Raw genomic sequence first — 18,550 nt, 5'->3', positions numbered from 1 at the left:
ATCACGACCATCAAGGCCACGAGCATCATATCAACAGCTTAAACCACGGATATCTTTACAGAAACTTGCTAGCCAGCTGCAACAGACCACCACCAGGGCCACCGGTGCCAGCCATACCACCACCTCCACTCTTCAAGTACATCTTGAGCGCCATTTCCGCCGCCGCATTGATAGCAGACTGCTTATCGCCATTCTACAACAGTCAGCACCCTCATCCCCAACCACAAAAACCAAAATCAAAACCAAAAGCCAAGGCAAAGCGAAAGATCAACTTACCACCTCCCCCTTCGCCTCTTTCTCCTCAAACATCTTCTTCGCCTGCGCCATCGCCAACCCAATAAACGCATTCTTGTCCATCCCGCTCTTCTCCCCCTCAGACGAACTCGTGAACATCTTAAGCGCTTGCATCGCCGCCCCCGCGCCGACGGAGGACGAGTCGTGGCGCCGCTCGCTTTCGCCGCCGCCGTAGAGCGACTGGTGCGCGTGGATCATTTCCTGTTCGTTGATGTCGTTGTCATTGGAGAGGCGGTGCTTGTTCTCGTTTAGGAAGGAGAGGGCGGAAGTGAAGAGGGAGGGGTCTGAGGTGTTGGTGTGAGATTCGGCGTAGCGGACGGCGGGGTTGAAGTCGTCGTTGTCGTTGTCGTGTCTGTTGTTGTTGTTGTTGCTGTGGCCGTGGCCCGAGAGGGCGTCTTGGATCATGTTTGAGAAGGACATCTTGGTTGGTTGGTTCGTTTGTTGGGGTTCTTCTTCGGTGTATGGAGTCAAATATGGTTGGATACGGTAGGTGTGGGAGTTGGATGTGAATGAGCTTTATAAACTACAGACAGGGCAGGGCCTCTTGTATACTATTTGTATGTTCCAGGTGAGGGGTCGTGTCAGCTACGTATGAGGGTGGAACAGATCTGGCGGGGCAGTGGGACACCGACTCAGCCACAGACTAAGGCAATATCGTGGAGTATTATGGAGTATGCCCGTAATGGATTATTATTTCCCTCAGCTCTCCTCAGAAGATATTCGACTATTGAACTCTATAACAAACAGGAAAGAGATAAATGAACGATTGTGGTATCATAGTCGCTGCAAAAATCAAAGCAGATAACCTCCCAAGTCCCACCAGGCTCAGCCACAGGCCAGCGCAGCAAAGCCACTAGAACGGAGTAATGATGAAGATATTCCCTAACGCCACAGCACCAACCATATGCAAACCCCTACAGCAGCAATGCCTCGTGCTCTTCATCGCTCAGATTCCACCAGAACCTCATCTGTCGCTCCCGCTCGCTGAGCACACACCGTTCGTCCTCGTCGAGGTCCGCCTCACGTATCCACTCATTGGGAAGCCCCCGTGGTCCGTACGGCTGGCCCCATTGTCGCCGGTCAAACTCCATGAACCCGCCGAAATGCTCGTCTGTGTTCGCCACCCAGATCGTGCTGCCGTCCGGCGAAAAGTCCGCTCCGCCAATCTCTCCAAAGAAATCATGGACCTGTCGAGTCTGGTACGTCTGCGCGTTGACGATGGCGATCCGGTCCGCCGGTTCGGCCAGTAGCAGCGTTCGTGGGCCTCCGCCGACCGGGGAGAATCGTACAGAGCGATACCCTGCTACGTCTGACTCGATCGTTTGTAAGATTCGCCAAGTGCGCGCGTCCCAGATGATCACAGTCTTGTCTTGGTTGCTGGTAGCGATGTGTCGCATGTCTGGCGACCATGCGCACGCAAATCCGAAATCGCGATGACCACGAAGCGGCTGCACCGGTCGTCCTGTGTCTGCTTCTACTACCCAAGCATCTGGGGAATCCCCAATGACCACACGCAACCGCCCATCCGGGGACGTGGCGGTGCAATTGATTGCTCGCGACAGCTCGTGATCCGCAATAAAAGTGTTAGTCTCGCAATCCAGCACGCGAAGGTGCTGATCATTCGACGCAAATATCCCCATCGGAGCGTGACTTGTCCGGCTCGGGACGATATCAATGTGGTTGGTGATGCCATTCGCATTGGTCGTCACATATCCCTCCACCTTTGCGCCCTCCTTGCCCGCCGGTCGCAGGGCATATTCCCCGGTAAACCCACCGGCGATACAGATATTGTGCGCAGATTTCATGGTCGAGATTTTGACAGGGCCGCGGAATCCAGAATTAATTGGCGGTTTGGACAGGTCAATCAAGCAACTCAGGTCGTCATGCGCCGGAACCCACGAGTAGACTTTCGACTCGTGCGAGAAATGGACCGTGTTGTATGAGGGTACAGACATCAGATTCCGCAGCTGGAAGTGTTCGATAGAAGCACGATGTTTAGTGTGCATCGATTTCTCTCGAAAATAGAACTCTTCCTGCGGAAGTTTGCCGTCCAACTGAGGATGTGGATAGTCAACGTTGTGATACGATGTATACCAGAGGTCTCGCAGTTCACGCGCATCCGACCGCTTTACGCGTAGGGCTTCCCACCATGGGATCTGTTGAATATCGTAGAAATCTCTGTTGTAGTTGTTCGGCCGGATGATCTTCTCCGGCGGTGTCCATCCGAGAATCCTGGATATGGGGTACGGCGGTAGCAACCTGGATATCAGCGGGAGAGTAGGAGGCGAGTGCCTGGTAGATTCCAGGAGCCACTGGTTGATAAACTGATCGATATTGAAATTCCGTTCGTGAGCTACGTAGACCAAAAGATTAGTAACCTGTCTACCGTGGATAGATTGATGAACACTCACTCGTGCCGTGGATCACAGATGCAGGAAGGTGGGTAAGGTCTATCCCTGGAAGCCCTCCCGTCGCCTCACCTTCTGGAAAATTGTTGTGATCGCCGTGATTACCAGTAGGGGCTGCTTCCATCACCAGTAGCGGATCATAGTCGAACGCCCGGTAGAAATCGTTGAAATCGACATCGGTGAGTTGCGCGGTAGCTTCGCGCGTCCGCGGACGGTCGATGTGCTCTTCGTAATAATCATCGTCATGATCCACATAAAACTTTTGCGTATCGTCGGGATCCTCCTCATGGTCGGAGACGCTAAACCCGTCTCGCGGCATTGGTGACTCGTAGTCCATAATCAAATCGCCGACATCGTCCTCGTCGCTTTCTTCGGGAATGGTAGAAAAGTGGTGTTCTAGGGCTGGATCGTTGGCCAGGATACTGTCCATGGTCATTCTGCCATCGGCCATGTATGGTCCGATGGGCACTCCAACTTGATGATCCAGAACATCAGTTGTTTCTGAATCAGACATATACAGATCCGCTGGCGGGGACGACGAGCGGCCGACTGATGCTGCTCGAACGTGCCTCCCCTCTCCTCGAAGATACTCTTCCCGTCCGATGACGGCGTTAACGACTTCTGTGACGGCGAGAGCATTCGAGTCATTGTCGAAAGCGTTCGGGTATTGAGATACAGCGGTGAAGGCGGAGATACCCGCATCACTCGAGCCCAGGTCATTTGTTGGAGTCAAGCCGACATCGTGAGATTCTGATATTGTTGCTACTATCGGAAACTCGTCAACATCCGTGCGCAAAGCAGCATGCTCATCGCCTTCCCTGGACATCTCGTCAGAGTCCTGTTCATCATAAGAGGAGGCCTGTCCGAACGACATATCCACAGGTCGCAGTCGTGATGGCCCAGGCGCATCACATGACGAGGCGTGGGATGTCCGATTACGATAACGGGGATGCGCAGGATGTTCGGAAGGCGACGTGAAAAAATACGACGGCGATGACGATGATGACGCTGTAAATGCAAAGTCACTTGAACCGGGCATCCCTTGGTTGTACACAAGTTGCTTCTTCCCGAGACGCAGGCTAAGCCACGGAGGGATAATCGAGCCAGGTCGCAGCCGATAAAGCCGAGAGATCGCAGAGAGTATTATTTCAAATTGAGACTGATAGGCACCAAACCGCACCAAGCGTTGTACAGGCGGAGAGATAACCGACCACGTTGTTCCTTGTCGGGGATCAGGGATTATGGCGCCTCTGCTCTGTAATCGCCAGTCACCCCGCAGCTAGTCTCCCTCCACCCCCACAGTGCGGCGAGAAGAAGGCTGTCCGATATTGAGCTAGGGGGGAAGAAATTGAGATTCCGACCGAGTCAAAACCAAGTGCTCAACGTATGTGGTTTGCTAGTTGTGCGGAAGCGTCGAGTCGCGATGATAACTCGCATAGCACCCGTAACGAGGGAGATGATGGATCTCAAAATGGTGAGGGGCGGTGTCGCAGTATGTATGTGGGTATGTACGTAAAAGGCAATAGTCGACGCTCAGCCCGTAAGCATGAGTAATGTCATAAGACACGGAAGCCGAAGGCAGCCAGTGGATAAATGATGAGACAACGGCTTTTGACTAATAGGCTGTTATGCCTTGTTCTGGTTAGTGGCGTCTTGATGACTGCACAGGTTTAACGTGATGAGAGAGGACGATGTTAAAAGTGCTTGCAGACAAGAAATCAGCACCAAGGTTCAGATGTGGGTAGGAATGGCGCACTTCAGCATGGCCGGCGTGTTGGGCACAAGAACGTGCATGACCCGGATGTATCTAATAAGATAGTGGTCGATCTGAGCGTCAGAGGCGGGTGACGATCAAGACACTAAGTACAACATGGAACGGACATTAAAACTGGCAGGGAGATGACAGGAAGAGACTGATGAAACAAAGGGATGAATAAGGGGGTTCCGGTTGAGGCAGTTCAAATTATAAACGAGGACATCAGTTGAGCGACGAGGTTAAATGAAGAGAGGAGAAGGTGGATGACAAAGGAGAGTCTTAGTCAGAGTGCCAAAGTACTCCGTACAACTGGTTCAATTATTTAGTTACTCAACCTTGATTGACAAGGCAATCCTCCGGACTTAAAGTTGTGCCTGAATAGTTTCAGATTAGTGCTTATAACTCAGTAAGCATCGACCCGTCGTTGAAATTCATCAGTTATTTATGGCAGCAAAGAAAAAGAAGAGAAAATCACTTACAGTCGAGAATATGGCAAGTCCATCTAAGAGGTCTCAGGTACTTCGGAGCCCATCACAACAGGCATTGGCATTGGCATTGGCAATAGGTACAGCGTATATCATGACGATAGGATGTCTTGGTGAAGGAAATATAATTACATGCAGTAAGGCCATAGGTAAGAGTTCCATGGACAAGCAAGCTCGAAGCGCCACATGGCAATAGGTTCAAACAAGCTGGAGAAGAAATACATACACTTCAAACATCGATCAAAAATCGATCAAGGGCTTGACAGATATTATATGACATGTTCGAGACGCCGCTCCAAAATAAAATGTAACATATTACAAAAATCTTTTGTCATGATAATTATCCAATATATCGCAATGAAATCAATAGTCCGAGTATGGCTCATATTGTGCCGGATACCCTCCGCCAAACGCAGGTTGTGCCCATCCACTCTGCATTTTCAGTCGGCGATCTAGTGAAAAGGTTAGCCGGTGTCATCATTCATAGGGAGTCGAAAGCATCATACCTCTTTCAAAGTCTCGCCAACGCTTCATCGTGATCTTACTGCTATCGAACTCTCCCTCCCCGGCTTCATGACCCTTGTCCTGTTCTCCCGCCGTCTTACGAGTGTCTCCCCAGCTGAAGTCGTCAAACTTCCAGTACGCATACGTCGGAAGGACAAAGTTCCAGATGGGTAGTGAAATGAGATAGATCAACATCCACAACACGTAAACCAAGCGATGCGCAGTCACGACGATGAGCACACCCGGCAGACCCAGGATAAGCGCGAGTAGTATCAGAGGGATGATTTGAACCGGTTTCTTGATGATGGAAATGATGACGACATAGAATGTAAATGCGATGGCGGCTGGGAGGACAAGAGTGCCGACCAACTCGATGAAAATGACAAACTGCATACTGAAGCAGAATGTACCGCAAAGATCCCGGACGAGCACGAGTTCCATGAGATTGTGGACAGTACTGTTAATCCAGCGACGCCGCTGAGAGAGAAGCACCATGAACTTGTCTGGCACCACGGTCTTGCACACAGCCTGGGGCACAAAGATCTGCTTCCGCTTGGGGAAAGTTCGTAGCATCAGAGTTGACAGGTAACGATCTTCACCCAGAAGAAGCAGGTTCTTTTTGTGCAAAGTGTCCACTACGTTCTCAGAATAGTGTTCCACCACATCGGGATTGGCAAGGATGGGAACCCAATAATTCTGGCCTCCCTTGGGCGCCTTGATGCGGTACATACAGAAACAGCCAGGCAGACAGGTCACACCACCAAAAACCGACTCGAAAGCCTTGGACTGATGATGCGAAATGAAGTATCTGCAAGTTTTATTAGAGAGGGAAAGGAAGAAAAAAAAGATAAACCTAAGGACGACAAATGTAACAAGGAAAGAAGGGAAACACATACTCGAAGACCTGGATCATTGTCACCCAGCTGTCGGTCTTGTTGGCGATCTTGGTCTCGCCGCACAAGCCCATGACATCTGGATCTTTCACCATGGCAGAAATCATATGGGTCAAGCTGTCGGGGAAAACTTTAGTATCTGCGTCAACCATGAGGACGACTTCATAGAAGTCTGGGGGTATCCCTGTCACATTCCAGAGCCCGTTAAACATTTCATACTCCAATTCAGTCATTCTCTCGTCGAACATGACCTTTTGCAGGAAAGACATGAGAATAATTTGACTGTCTCTCTTGCCCCTATTTCCAGGCTTTGCCTGAGTTGCCTCAGCCGGTGTACCGCACTTCACGATGATCATCATGGGTACACGCTGCTGCTTCTCCGGGGGAATGACGGAGGTCTCGCCGTAGTCGTAGAACCCGGAATACACTTTCGCCATGTTGTGACGCTTGGAACCGGTGGCAACGGCCACATAGGAGAATGCCTCAACCTCATCCGTGGGAATGACGGGATCTCGCATCATGCGAAGGACAATTTCCGGCGTAGAGTATTCTTCCCCCTTACCCTTAATCATACCATCACAAATAACGATGATAGTCTTGTGGCTGTTGGGGTAATCGGTCATGGCGATAGAGTCCAGCGTAGTGCGGATACCCTCTTCGCCTTCAGAGTAGCAAGTGACCAAACACAGGGCGTGAGCAAGAGGAAATCCGTACGGCTGCCATTCAGGGGGAGGTTGCGGGACAACCGCTTCGTGGATGTAAGCAGATGACCCAAGGACATCGGACTCCGCCCCGACGACGAGGCTGGTACCACTCGCAGCGGGGTTCAGACGCGATGGCTCTAGATGCAATGAGCCACCACTGCTGTTGTGGCTCTGTTTGTACATGGAACCGGCAGTGCTTGGGAGTAGCCGGGAGGTCGAGTTCTGACTGGCCATCGTAACATACTGAGGCCTTTGCTTGCCTCCATTGCTCACAGTATAGGGACTGGAGAATCGTGATGTGGTTGGTAGGAAACTGGCTCGCTTATTAGGACGGTCAGGCAAGTTTTGGTCTGCAAGGCGAGGACCAGGCCGATAGATGTCATTAGACCAGTCCTCAATTTCCTGCTTGCGGGTTTTCGAATCGGCTCCCATGCTGGTCTTTGAAGCCGCATACCGAGGGGAGAGGAACCACTGGAAGAACAAGGCAAAAACGAATTTGACGGCGACAATTGATAGGATGAATATCAAGGACACGTAGAGAACGACCTTTGACGCGATACAACCAACTGTGTCCGTATCAATAGTACCGACCTTGATGATCTGTGACAAGCACTTTCCAATCCTCTTATCTTCGCCCGTTTGGAGGTAGTAAGTCAGGTCAACGCCGCGCACATCCGGATTCGTGCGAAGTTCAGTAAATTTAGCCGGAATGTTGAGCTGAGATTCATCGAGCCAGTTCAGAAGGTCAAAGTCCAGGACGTTTCCTGAGTAAACTGCAAGATTTCGACTCTTATTCCGTGTATCAGCCCATGTGAAGTACACATCGCCTGAGCTCCGCAGGCTGTAGAATGCCTTCCGAGCGGCTCCCGAAGTATGGCACCCCCAGCCATTATAGTACGGTGAGGTAAAGTTCGGCTTCGAGGAGCCATCTTGATTGAAAGCCGTACAGGGGAAGTACCAGGCGAGATCTCCGTCTGAATTCGAAGGGATATCTGATCCCGGTTTCAAGGTGATGAGATCTTTGCAGGCACCGTTGACCTGCTGGAAGAAGAAACTTCCGTCCTGGCCCCCATACTTGTGAGGTAAATCATAGAGAACGTTAGCGTCAGCCGGAATACCCGCAGCCGCTGGGTGCTTCGACTTAGACAGATCGTAAGCCTCCCCGTGAAAGATCATGTACCCACGGTCGACCTGGTTGATCTTCAACCGTAATGGAGGCGCCGAACAGACAGTTGCAGTGAAACCAAAGGTGAGGAAACCGACAAATGCTGCGATAAGTAGAATGAGACTGATAAGACCGATCTTCTCACGCCAGGCTTCTCGCTGGGCCTTCTGCGGCATCCCAAAACATTTCAGGATGAAGTTGGGTGCCCAAAAAGTGATGATTGCACAATAAGCACTCCAGGGGCTCGGCGGACGAACTTGCTCCATGGCCTTCTGCCGTCGCTTTTCCTCTGCAGCTGCCTTTCTTGAGAGTTTTCGGGACTTCTTCCTCTTCGACCGATGACGGCTCGGCGCCCGCTCCATGGGCTTGTTGATATTTCCATGCGTAGCAAAATCACCGTCCCTGCCTCTGTGCTCTGTACTTTGCGAACTGTCTCTGTTGAGCTCATCGCCTTCGATCAGCGGTTCATTTCCGGTTGTTGACGGGTATACTGGCATATTTTGAGACTTCTGACGATAGTGGTAGTTGGGATGGTTCTCGTCGATGCGACTGCGCTCCGGCCTCACTTGACTCTTTTTGTGCCCACCGGGTTCGAGTCTCTCTTCGTCCATATCCCTAGTTTTTCTGGAGCTGTGCGAATGGCGGCGATGGTGGTGTCGATGTGGGTTGGACAGTGTCTCATTGTTGTCGCCCGACTCGATATCCCGACGTCGTCTGCGCGAAGTGTCTCGGAACGCCTGCGTTTCCTCTCGCCGCGGGGAGACCATTCCCGGCCTCCGGGGCAAAGACATGACGCTTCTATGGATCCAGAAAGACCTTGTCAGTGACCCTGGCCGGTATCCATCGAGATCTGACAGAACCGAGTTGGAAAATGCTGTGTCAAAGGCACTCACCTTTAGGGACTGCCAAGCATGAATGCACTTGAATTTTCAAATATATCGCAGTAGTTGGGTGTATTTCAGGGGTCTGATGTGGGAGACTGCCGGAGTCGTGATATATCTGTCGCGCGCTGATTCGCAATGTCCTCCTTTCTATTGAATACTATAAGCGACTACCTGAAGTCGTACAATAACGCAAAGCGAATAATCCAACAAGGAAGTCGAACGTTGTCAACGATCGTGTTTGTCGTATGTGAGCGAGGGCTGAGGATAATCGGTGCTGACAGAAAGCGGGAGAATTGACCCGATCAAAAGTCCTCGTATTATTCAAGCGAGTGACTGAAGCCGGTCAAGACAGCATATTGAGGACCGCAGTTGAGAGCGAAGGTGGAAGTATGTAGCGTAAAGAATGAAGCGGAAATTTGGGAAGAAAGCGCCCCGTGCTGAAAAGAGATTACTGGAAAGGTTTGGAGGGTTGGACTATGGAGGGACAGTGATGGCAGGCGATCGAAGATGGTGCGGTGCGGAGCAGGCTGGCCAGACCGAGAAGGGGTAAAGAAAAATACGGCCGACCACTCCGACGGAGAGGACCTACACCATGGTACACTACTAAAGGGAAAATGGGAGAGTCCTTTGCAGTGCATAGGGTACGCTGGAAACTGGAGCAACCTTAATTATTTGTACAAGATGAAGCGCTTTCACTTGTGGGTATGCGACTGTTTCCTGTTCTGTATGATCAATACTGCAATAGATATTCTCCCTTGCCTGCTTACTCAACGGGCATCAAGGAATCAACCTTGAGATTGCGAACTGTGTTATATTATTATTTAAGACCCAAAACAAGCGTCTTTCACCCGCAGTCAATCAGAAGATTTAGCCAAATGAACAGCCATGAAATGATCAAAAAAGTCATGCTGGAGTTTTCCACCTGCTTCTTCTGAAATCAAGACACCAGAACAGGGGCTAGAGGCAGTAGTGCTGCGACCTGAGCAGGCTTCTCCAATTATTGTACACAAATAAGAGCCATGTGCTCCGTCGCTAGGGGCAATCTTTTATTACTAAGCCTTCTTTAGGTTTAGTGACTCTAATGGTCTGCTAAGGGTCAACTTACCATAGCGCTTATTGGTTCTGTCATTGGAGGGAATATAAGCTAGCCATATATGGGATAGCGTAAAGGTGTCAAGCCAATCATATAAAGGCGGGTCATTTGGAGTTTCCCTGGTCCTTGCTCCTCAAATGATCCAAAATTGAAATTTCTAAGGGTCACCGCTCCCCAGCTCACTGAAGCATGAGTCGAGTACGGAGTTGATCCTGGACTTTGCTGGAGACGCCTTTTATCTCTGTAGTTCATTGCTGAGACATCCTCCACCACGCGCAGGAAGTATTGGAAGGAGACAACATCAATGCTCCATGCGTCAGACACGTTGTCTGAGGCATTGACCTGATGCATGTAAAACTGTACTGAACTCCTACTGGGACATCTAAGACACTTCAACGGGAGTATTCTATTTTTGGATACACCACATAGTTAGAACAGCCCAGCGTGTAGCTTGTCGGCTCATCTATGCTAAAAAACCATTGTCGCCCTGATAACAATTTTTGTCAAAGCCAGCGGATATTTTTTCAATGCAAATTCAAGTAGGAAATCATTATACATGCCCGCGCAGTAAATAAGAGATAGAATAGATTCCTTTACCATATGAAGTACATGCAGTTGTGTAGGTACCCTGGTCACCTAAAATGTCTCGGCCGCATGTCTGGAATATCCGCCTGACCCAATGGCTCGGCCTGGGTTCCGAACCATGCCCATGTTCGCCGTACGGAGTAGTATTTGCCAGATCTCAATCCATCACATCATTGAGAACTTGACTTGGTTGATTGTTACACATTACATGCTATCAACGTATTGCTATTCATGTATGATGGTCGCAGAATTTTATCTGCTATGTGACTAATAGTATTCCAATAGGTAAAGCCTAGACACTGTCCAGCCTGTACGGAGTACCTTTCTGAAAACCATCGTCTACCTTACATATTCCTATTATCAACGCCTAACTCAGGGGCCTTGTGGCGGTGCTACAGCTTGGTATTTACTCCGTATAAAGGACGGATTTGTTTCCACATACAGAACATTTCAAGGGTCTGTATTTTTCTAAAGTCTACTCCATATAACTAGCTATCTCCTCTCTTTTGAACAATCCTCAGGACTCGAGACTTTACCAAACGGTCGGGGCTCTCATGGCTCTATGGATCATATCAGAATATGATCTAAGGTTTATAAAGAGCTCACATGCAGTGTATCGATCCCGCAGTCGTTAGTACTGAGTAGCGCCATGAGATCGATTGACTTGACTCTCTACTCTCCAATAGCAGGTATGGCTCTCAGGAACTTGGACGTTGACACTTGCATTACAGATCCTCACGGCTGCCCGACGCTCTTATTGCTCATTGTCTTCGGAACATCAATTGTGGAGAACTCGGGTCCGTGGTCCAGCACTGAGCACCCGACACAACGCGGTGAGTCCGATGCCATGATACTGATCATATATTCTGCGGTACTATGCTCCACACTTACGCTGTCAAGTAGACGACAATGCATTGATATGTAGGGAGTAAATTGACTATTATATATATATAGGTCTCTCTCGTCTCTACCTGGACTCATCGCACGTAAGCGATACTAAACGAGAGTACTGTTATCGTATCCTTTGACTTAGGACCTTCAGCTTCCAGAGACACATCACCGGAATCTCACTTTCGGCACTTTTAAGCGATGCTAAGACCAATGTCCTTTTCGTTAAGAATGTCTGGAGGGTCCACTTAGGGCAAAGTGTAGGAGATGACAAGGCTGAGGCTGAAATACGGGGCGGCTGAGAATACGGTGAGGAGGTCTATTTCCACCTCACCCTCGCAGTATTTGCAACTTCTCAAGAGGAAGGTAGGTGAAAAAAAGCCTCAGTGCGTGGGAGTATTTCTGAACTGTATATCCGGCGGATCCTTTTCGACTTTGACATCAGATGGGCGGGAGCAAGACCAGGATCATTAAACCTTCGATTTGCTCCGCGAATATTGTTTGGGGAAGGACTTGGCAAGGATTGGAGCATCGTCATTATGAAAGCTCCACGTCGCAGGCTGTCTGTATGTTATTTTGGGTATGGACTGATGAGCCGCATTCTAGCGAGTTGGCTAGGTTCATCTCCAGTTGCTGTTATGTGAATGTCTTGATTAATGCGATCGCCAAGATCGACTTTGCGCATGGGGACCCCATCATTCCTTGCTTTTTTAAGTGTCTAGCAAGTTGTAATCTGCGGTTAAAACAAGATCAAAAACATGGTGCAACTCTGTACAACCTTTGACGTTGCTGTTTCATCATACCCTGGTTGCCTTCGACACAACAAATGAAGCCACGGAAGACCCCTTAGTTGTTCAGTCGGGCGGATGTCAGGAAGGTTCAACACTATTGGCTGGTATGTGATAATCATTGACTTCGCAGGATTACCTCCACTCGGCACGGCATACTCCGTACGGAGTCACTGCCACCAGAGAGACAGCTGTCTTTTTTAGTACGTTATGTATCGATATGTCACTACTTTTTAAATAACTAATACCATGGTATAATACAGGTTATTCAACCGATACTACTTTTGCCCCTGTAGCCTAAAATCTTCGGGGTTCAGGCTTATGTTCTCCGTAAGCGACGGAGGAATATTTGCATTTCAATCTAGTCTTAAGGCTCTTAGCGCTCTGTAACAATAATACTGCTATCCCTTTCAAACAATAATTCACAGACCCTTAATCCAGAAACAGAAATTAGCATTCAGATGTTTCTGGGATATTTAACGAGTCCAGTGATTTTACACCACCTTCGATCTGTTTCCAGCCAAAGCAAGATGGAAGGAGAAAGACAAGCTCAAGCTTAGAGAGGGAGAAAAATACCACGATCCCACATGACCATTTCCACTGTGCCTCAGGTGGGGGTTTCATGACTCTTTTCTGCTGCTTTCTTTGAACCAAATAATACTTGTGTCTGCCTAAGATAGGTACCGTCCACAGGTAAATGTAATACCCAGATCAATACGGGGCGGAACCGGTCTAAAGCCGCAGCTAATGATCAGACTAGAGCCACTTATGGAGTTGGACTCTTCATATTCGCCCACTTGGTGCATCTCTCTGAGAGTCTCCTCCTCTCCAAAAAAAAGTAGAGAATCCCTCGCTCAGTCAGGCAATTGAGATTTTCACTTGGCTTTCGAGCTTCAACTTCAGACTACACTCTCGGATTTGCGTCTTCACCTCATCCGTGCTGTATCCTGAGACAAATATACGGAAATCCAACCATCCAGCCTCTCCCTGCTGTTGACAGGTTCGGAGTACTTACTACTACTGCGAGGCAGTGGACCCAACCCCGAGTCCCCTCCAGTTGACCCTTTACTTCTCCACGATCCTGGTTTCATCCCCAGGGCACAGTACAGGTCTTCACTCGGTCGCTATCACTGCAATTCGCACCATATTCTACGCAATTATAAGTCCGACCATCTTTCACGATTACTGCACATTCGCTTGACCAAGTCTCGATGCCGTCGGATCTCTAAGCCCCCTCCATCTTCAATCACCCCTCGCTCCAGATCGATTTGACAGTCTTTTGAACAGACGGCAATACAGGAATCCTGTCTCCTATCGTTGCCGCCACATAATCTGTCTCTCAGGGGAAAATGGCAAGCTCGGTAGCAGGCGAATACCCTCAACCTATATCGTCCCCTCCCCCGGTCTATCTTCGATCATCTCCCCCGCTTTCGCCGTCTCAGAGTCAATCAACCCCCAGGTCGATACCCCAACAGCGCGCCACACAACACATTGCACGCAAGGCCTTGCCCGGCTCTCGATCTGAGAATGAATATCCTCCAGTTCCGCCGGTCTATATTCACGAAGAAATGAATTTGCCGCAATCGTCCAACATGGCACACGAAAGTACTCGAAACGGTCATGCCGGGAATTCTATTCCCACCACTGCTTTAGCCAATATGTCGCTTGAGGATCAATCGCAGAATCCCCAGAACAGCAATGGGGCGTTTCCACCACGCCGAGACTCTTACGCCCCTCCACCAGCCCCAGGATCGAGGAGAGCCGGGCATACGCCAGCTAGCAGCGGTTCCTGGTCTGTCATAGACAACCAGCTCAAAGACGAGACGAATGGTCCTATCCAGCCTTCTTCAGACCCTGCAGCTCCCAGTGGTAGCCAGAACAACTCCTCCCGGGGCAGCTTGGACAGTGAGGCTCGGCCCGAGAACTTCGAGCCCTTGCACTATCATCACCAGCCTTATCGTAACTCCAAGGTCGCGCTCAAGTCGCCATCTGGTGCCGCTTCGGCCGAGAATCTGTCCGGCTCCAACGGGCATCTCTCAGCTAGACGGCATGGTATACCACGGCCAAACTCGACATACTCGTTCGTCTCGGACATGGGAGGCGATGGTCGGAACTTGTCGCCCGGTGCTTCTCCCTACCTTCATGCACGCACTTCACCGAGGAACTCCTCGTCCCCCGATGTCCGTCCACTTTCTTTTGTCGATCTCCTCAACACCTCCTATCCTCAGCCAGGGCCGACCCCCGGGCAACTGGACAACTCCCATCTAAAATCCTGGGTGGGCAACAATGCCTCCTTGCTCAGCCACAAACAGACCTTTGATATGTATCTTGCCAATGTGAAGAAAACGGACGACCCCGCGGTACAGTACGAGTTCGCCGTGTTTATGGTCAACGCGATGTTGGAAATGCCGCCGGACGATCATGAAGCACGCAAGGACGCAGTGTATGGCCGAAAAGCGGCGGGAATCACTCGTGAGAGTCTCCTCAAGGAAGCCAAGTCGATCTTTCAACGTCTGGCCGACCGTAGCTATCCGTTTGCGCAGTACTACTTGGCGGATGGATATGCATCCGGACTCTTCAGCAAGGGCAAGGAAGATTATGACCGAGCATTCCCCCTGTTCTTAGCCGCGAGCAAGCATGGTCACGTCGAGGCATGCTACCGTACCGCCCTCTGTTATGAATTCGGCTGGGGAACCAGGGTAGAAGCGGCTAGAGCACAACAGTTCTACCGCCAAGCTGCCTCCAAGAATCATCCTGGGGCCATGCTGCGCATGGCCAAGGCCTGTCTGGCGGGCGACATGGGTCTAGGCAAACGGTATCGGGAAGGCATTAAATGGTTGAAACGAGCGGCGGAATCCTCCGACGCCCAGTACAACTCTGCGCCTTACGAACTCGGTCTCCTCCACGAAACGGGATTCGGCGATGATGTCTTTCCTGATCCGGCCTACGCAGCTCAGCTGTTTACCAAGTCGGCGGACCTGGGCCATGCCGAGGCGAGCTATCGGCTTGGAGATGCGTATGAGCATGGCAAACTAGCCTGTCCTCGAGACCCGGCATTGAGCATCCACTTCTATACCAATGCCGCACAAAGCGGGCATGTCTTGGCGATGATGGCCTTGTGCGCTTGGTACCTGGTAGGCGCGGAGCCTGTTCTGGAGAAGGACGAAGGCGAGGCCTATGAGTGGGCCAAGCGAGCTGCAGAACTCGGTATGTGCACACACGGACTCGACTGGTTAATTTGCTAACTCTCTACGTAGGACTGGCGAAAGCGCAATATGCTATCGGATACTTTACAGAGATGGGCATTGGCTGCCGTCGTGATCCATTAGAGGCCAACGTCTGGTACGTGAGAGCGGCGGATCAGGGCGACGAACGCGCAAAGCATCGGATTGCCACGATTCGAGCTGCCGCCGAGGGCAGGAGCCCTGCGCAGAATGGAAAAGAAGGGCAAAAAGAGAATCAGAAGTCTCTAGGTGCGTTCAACGACCCTTCGTGCTGCCTCGAGCTAATCCATGGAACAGATGCCGGAAAGTCTGGCAAATCTAAACGGTTTACTATTTTCTAAAAAAGCATGACGATCAGTACTCACGACAAGCCTTATCCATCGGTCGATTCTCCATATCACTAGGGGATTAATACATAATGCGGATTCTACATACACATTTCTTCGACCCTGACTGCCGCCTGAGGTTCTGTCAAGGGTTACAGCGTTTAGCGCGCATCATTACAGCTATGTTGTGGGGTTTCCATTTTTCTGCTCTGGCAGCCGAACACTTGTTTGAACCACGCACTTATGGAACTCGAACAAACATTGCATCCTATCAGTCATTGGTTATTCATGTACCACGAACCGTCCTTGAGACTTCCAGTAGCGGATGAGCTCTACCGTCATTCTATATCTCTTGCAAGCATTTTGTCGCCATCGATCTTTACTTTCCCTCATCCATCGCTGGTGCTTGATTTTCGGCGCATGGCAATGCTGTACAGTTAATTAGCGGGCTTCATTGGGCGTTTGAACATTGTGCATGATGCTTGATCACTTTGTTGAACCATTCGACAAGTCATAAACCTGGAGGTCTTTGAGATGTCTGTTAGGCAGGTATTAGGGATGTGCAATGCTAATTTGGGAATTGTCAGTACACTAGTCGGCTGGAGCCATACGTAGTGTAGGTGACGAGCTGGAGTATTGAGTGCAATCGATCTCCCTGGTCAGTGCCAGTACTTGATATGATGTCATTATGGACATGCTGGGACTTATGATCGTGGCGGTTCTCTTAGATGAAGATGCACCATTCACTCAGCTTAACCGATGTACAAAGAGTCAGGCATTCCCAATACAGCGTTCTCAAGACTACCTATGATCTTGTATATACGAGTCAGATTCTCCTTCGTACATCGAGCTACTATCCCTGCCGTCATTGTGCCTGCATCAGAGCAAGCATGCTGTGGGTAATGACCAACTAGTCTAGGCAACAGAGCGGATCCACGAGGAGTATTCGTCAGTCCTCGGAATCATGCTCGAGCATATAATGTGGCCTAATGCCATCCAGATATGAACAGCGTAGTCAACTTGATACATACGAGTAAGGTAGGGTATACCACCAGCCATGCAATAATAACAATCCAACCTTCAGGCTACATGATTCCCCTGGATATAGACAACTCCGTGCCATTCGTCTTTGGTATGGAGAACCCAGTATCCATCTCATGTCATCGACAGCTAACAGGTAGCACACAATACCCACAGCCAGCGCCCCGGCGTCCAATAACAAGGTGTACGGACGCCGTCGTGCAGATCACTGATCACTGATCAACAGCATAACAGCCGATCCCGCTGATTGTGTTTCAGGTCGCTGCTTCGTTTCCAAAAATACAGAGCACAGGGTGAGAGACAGGCACGGAGACAGCCCATGCTTGCCTCCCTATGGAGTAAGGAAGGTACCGTATGCAGGCTCATTGTCGCACCAGCCCGACCTCCTGATTTTCGCTCGGCTCTTGGTCCAGGTGTGACAGGGGAGGTACATAACCTGCTGCTCTGCTCAGCCTCCCACGTTCTTCTGTTCTGAGTTCTACTTCCGGACAGTTGACTGCTGTAGAGTGTTTTGTAGACTCGTGCGTCGATCGGATTCATTCAGAAGGTACGTACGTTGACCCTGTCATGAATACTCCCTTTCCTCCTGCCAGCAGCCACAGCCAGCCTGCTAGGTAGCACTCCGTCTTGCAAGGGGGCGCAGAAGACAATCACCTTAAGCACAACCACCGTTGGTAAAAGCTACCTATCAAGGGATACCTTACAATCTGACAAGTCACGCAACACAGATTCCACAACCACCACCACCACCACAACCGCCACGATCATCGATCATCCACTTTACCGAGAACCTCCGTACCGTACCTATCGTCGACTTCCCTTCGGTATACTTCGAAGCTGTTCAGCGTCCAAAATGCGTCTCCTCTCGCTTACCCTCCTCCTCTCCGCCGCCGTGGCGCTGCCTTCCGCTGAGAAGTCCTGCTCCGGCGTAAGTCCACCTCTCCCACATATGTCCCTCACATTCTCATTCTCATTCTCATTCTCATCCTCTCATCCCGCGTTGTCGAATACTTGCGCACGCCAAGCTAACTATTGACCCAAATAGGTCGGCTTCCCCTGCGGCAACGCGACCGTAAACGCCTACGACTGCTGTGTCCCTCTCGTCTGTGCCCCGGGCGCGGTAAGTCAAGTCCTGGTCCCCTCTCCCTGCCTCATGCGTCGCGGCATCACCAGATGAAAGATGAAGCTGATGGACCGGAACCGAGTTAGCAACCTGTTTGCCAGCAGCCTCCTCGTCCTCTTCCGCTTCCATATCGCAGAAACAAGAACTGAATGTGAGTGTGATCCGGAAGGATAAGGCCGAGGGGTGGGTTTTAATTCGTCAGTGCAGTCGCTAGTAGAGGGTGGATACTCGATACCATGAGGGGCAGTTTGGGTCGGTCGATGATGGCCGTCGGTGGATATGGGTTCCTACTTCTTGTACTTGTAGATTAAGCTTGTTGGTAATGCAGTGTTATCCAACTGTTACGTTTGTTTACAATTGCCGAGGGCGGGGTCCTGGCGGATGATAAG

The 18,550-nt window shown here is 50.4% G+C and overlaps 5 protein-coding genes across 5 annotated transcripts, besides 3 other annotated features; 1 reads left to right on the top strand and 4 right to left on the bottom strand.

The window, feature by feature from the left end:
* Positions 1-55: 55 nt before the first annotated feature.
* NFIA_098410 (uncharacterized protein) lies at positions 56-714 on the bottom strand (the record flags this gene model as incomplete). The annotated part of the gene is made up of 2 exons (XM_001262107.1): positions 56-193; positions 277-714. The coding sequence occupies 2 exons, from the start codon at positions 712-714 to the stop codon at positions 56-58; spliced, it is 576 nt and encodes a 191-aa protein (XP_001262108.1).
* Positions 625-668: a microsatellite.
* Positions 715-1,208: 494 nt separating the features above from the next.
* Positions 1,209-3,741, bottom strand: NFIA_098400 (WD40 repeat domain-containing protein; the record flags this gene model as incomplete). Its single annotated transcript, XM_001262106.1, has 2 exons — positions 1,209-2,647; positions 2,706-3,741. 2 exons carry the CDS (start codon positions 3,739-3,741, stop codon positions 1,209-1,211), a joined length of 2,475 nt encoding a protein of 824 aa, XP_001262107.1.
* Positions 3,742-5,306: 1,565 nt separating this feature from the next.
* Positions 5,307-9,000, bottom strand: chsF (chitin synthase CHS3; the record flags this gene model as incomplete). The annotated part of the gene is made up of 3 exons (XM_001262105.1): positions 5,307-5,395; positions 5,450-6,255; positions 6,344-9,000. 3 exons carry the CDS (start codon positions 8,998-9,000, stop codon positions 5,307-5,309), a joined length of 3,552 nt encoding a protein of 1,183 aa, XP_001262106.1.
* Positions 9,001-13,796: 4,796 nt separating this feature from the next.
* chs3 (putative chitin synthase activator (Chs3)) lies at positions 13,797-16,012 on the top strand (the record flags this gene model as incomplete). Its single annotated transcript, XM_001262104.1, has 2 exons — positions 13,797-15,654; positions 15,705-16,012. The coding sequence occupies 2 exons, from the start codon at positions 13,797-13,799 to the stop codon at positions 16,010-16,012; spliced, it is 2,166 nt and encodes a 721-aa protein (XP_001262105.1).
* A 1,757-nt stretch (positions 16,013-17,769) lies between these two features.
* Positions 17,770-17,800: a microsatellite.
* Positions 17,801-17,879: 79 nt separating this feature from the next.
* On the bottom strand, positions 17,880-18,290 carry NFIA_098370 (uncharacterized protein; the record flags this gene model as incomplete). The annotated part of the gene is made up of 2 exons (XM_001262103.1): positions 17,880-17,993; positions 18,069-18,290. 2 exons carry the CDS (start codon positions 18,288-18,290, stop codon positions 17,880-17,882), a joined length of 336 nt encoding a protein of 111 aa, XP_001262104.1.
* Positions 17,999-18,024: a microsatellite.
* Positions 18,291-18,550: the final 260 nt, after the last annotated feature.

The sequence above is a fragment of the Aspergillus fischeri genome, genomic scaffold, assembly GCF_000149645.3.
Source record: "Aspergillus fischeri NRRL 181 1099437636262 genomic scaffold, whole genome shotgun sequence".
Classification (NCBI taxonomy): domain Eukaryota; kingdom Fungi; phylum Ascomycota; class Eurotiomycetes; order Eurotiales; family Aspergillaceae; genus Aspergillus; species Aspergillus fischeri.
Note: the sequence above shows the minus strand (reverse complement) of the source record. Positions and strands in the feature narration are given on the sequence as shown.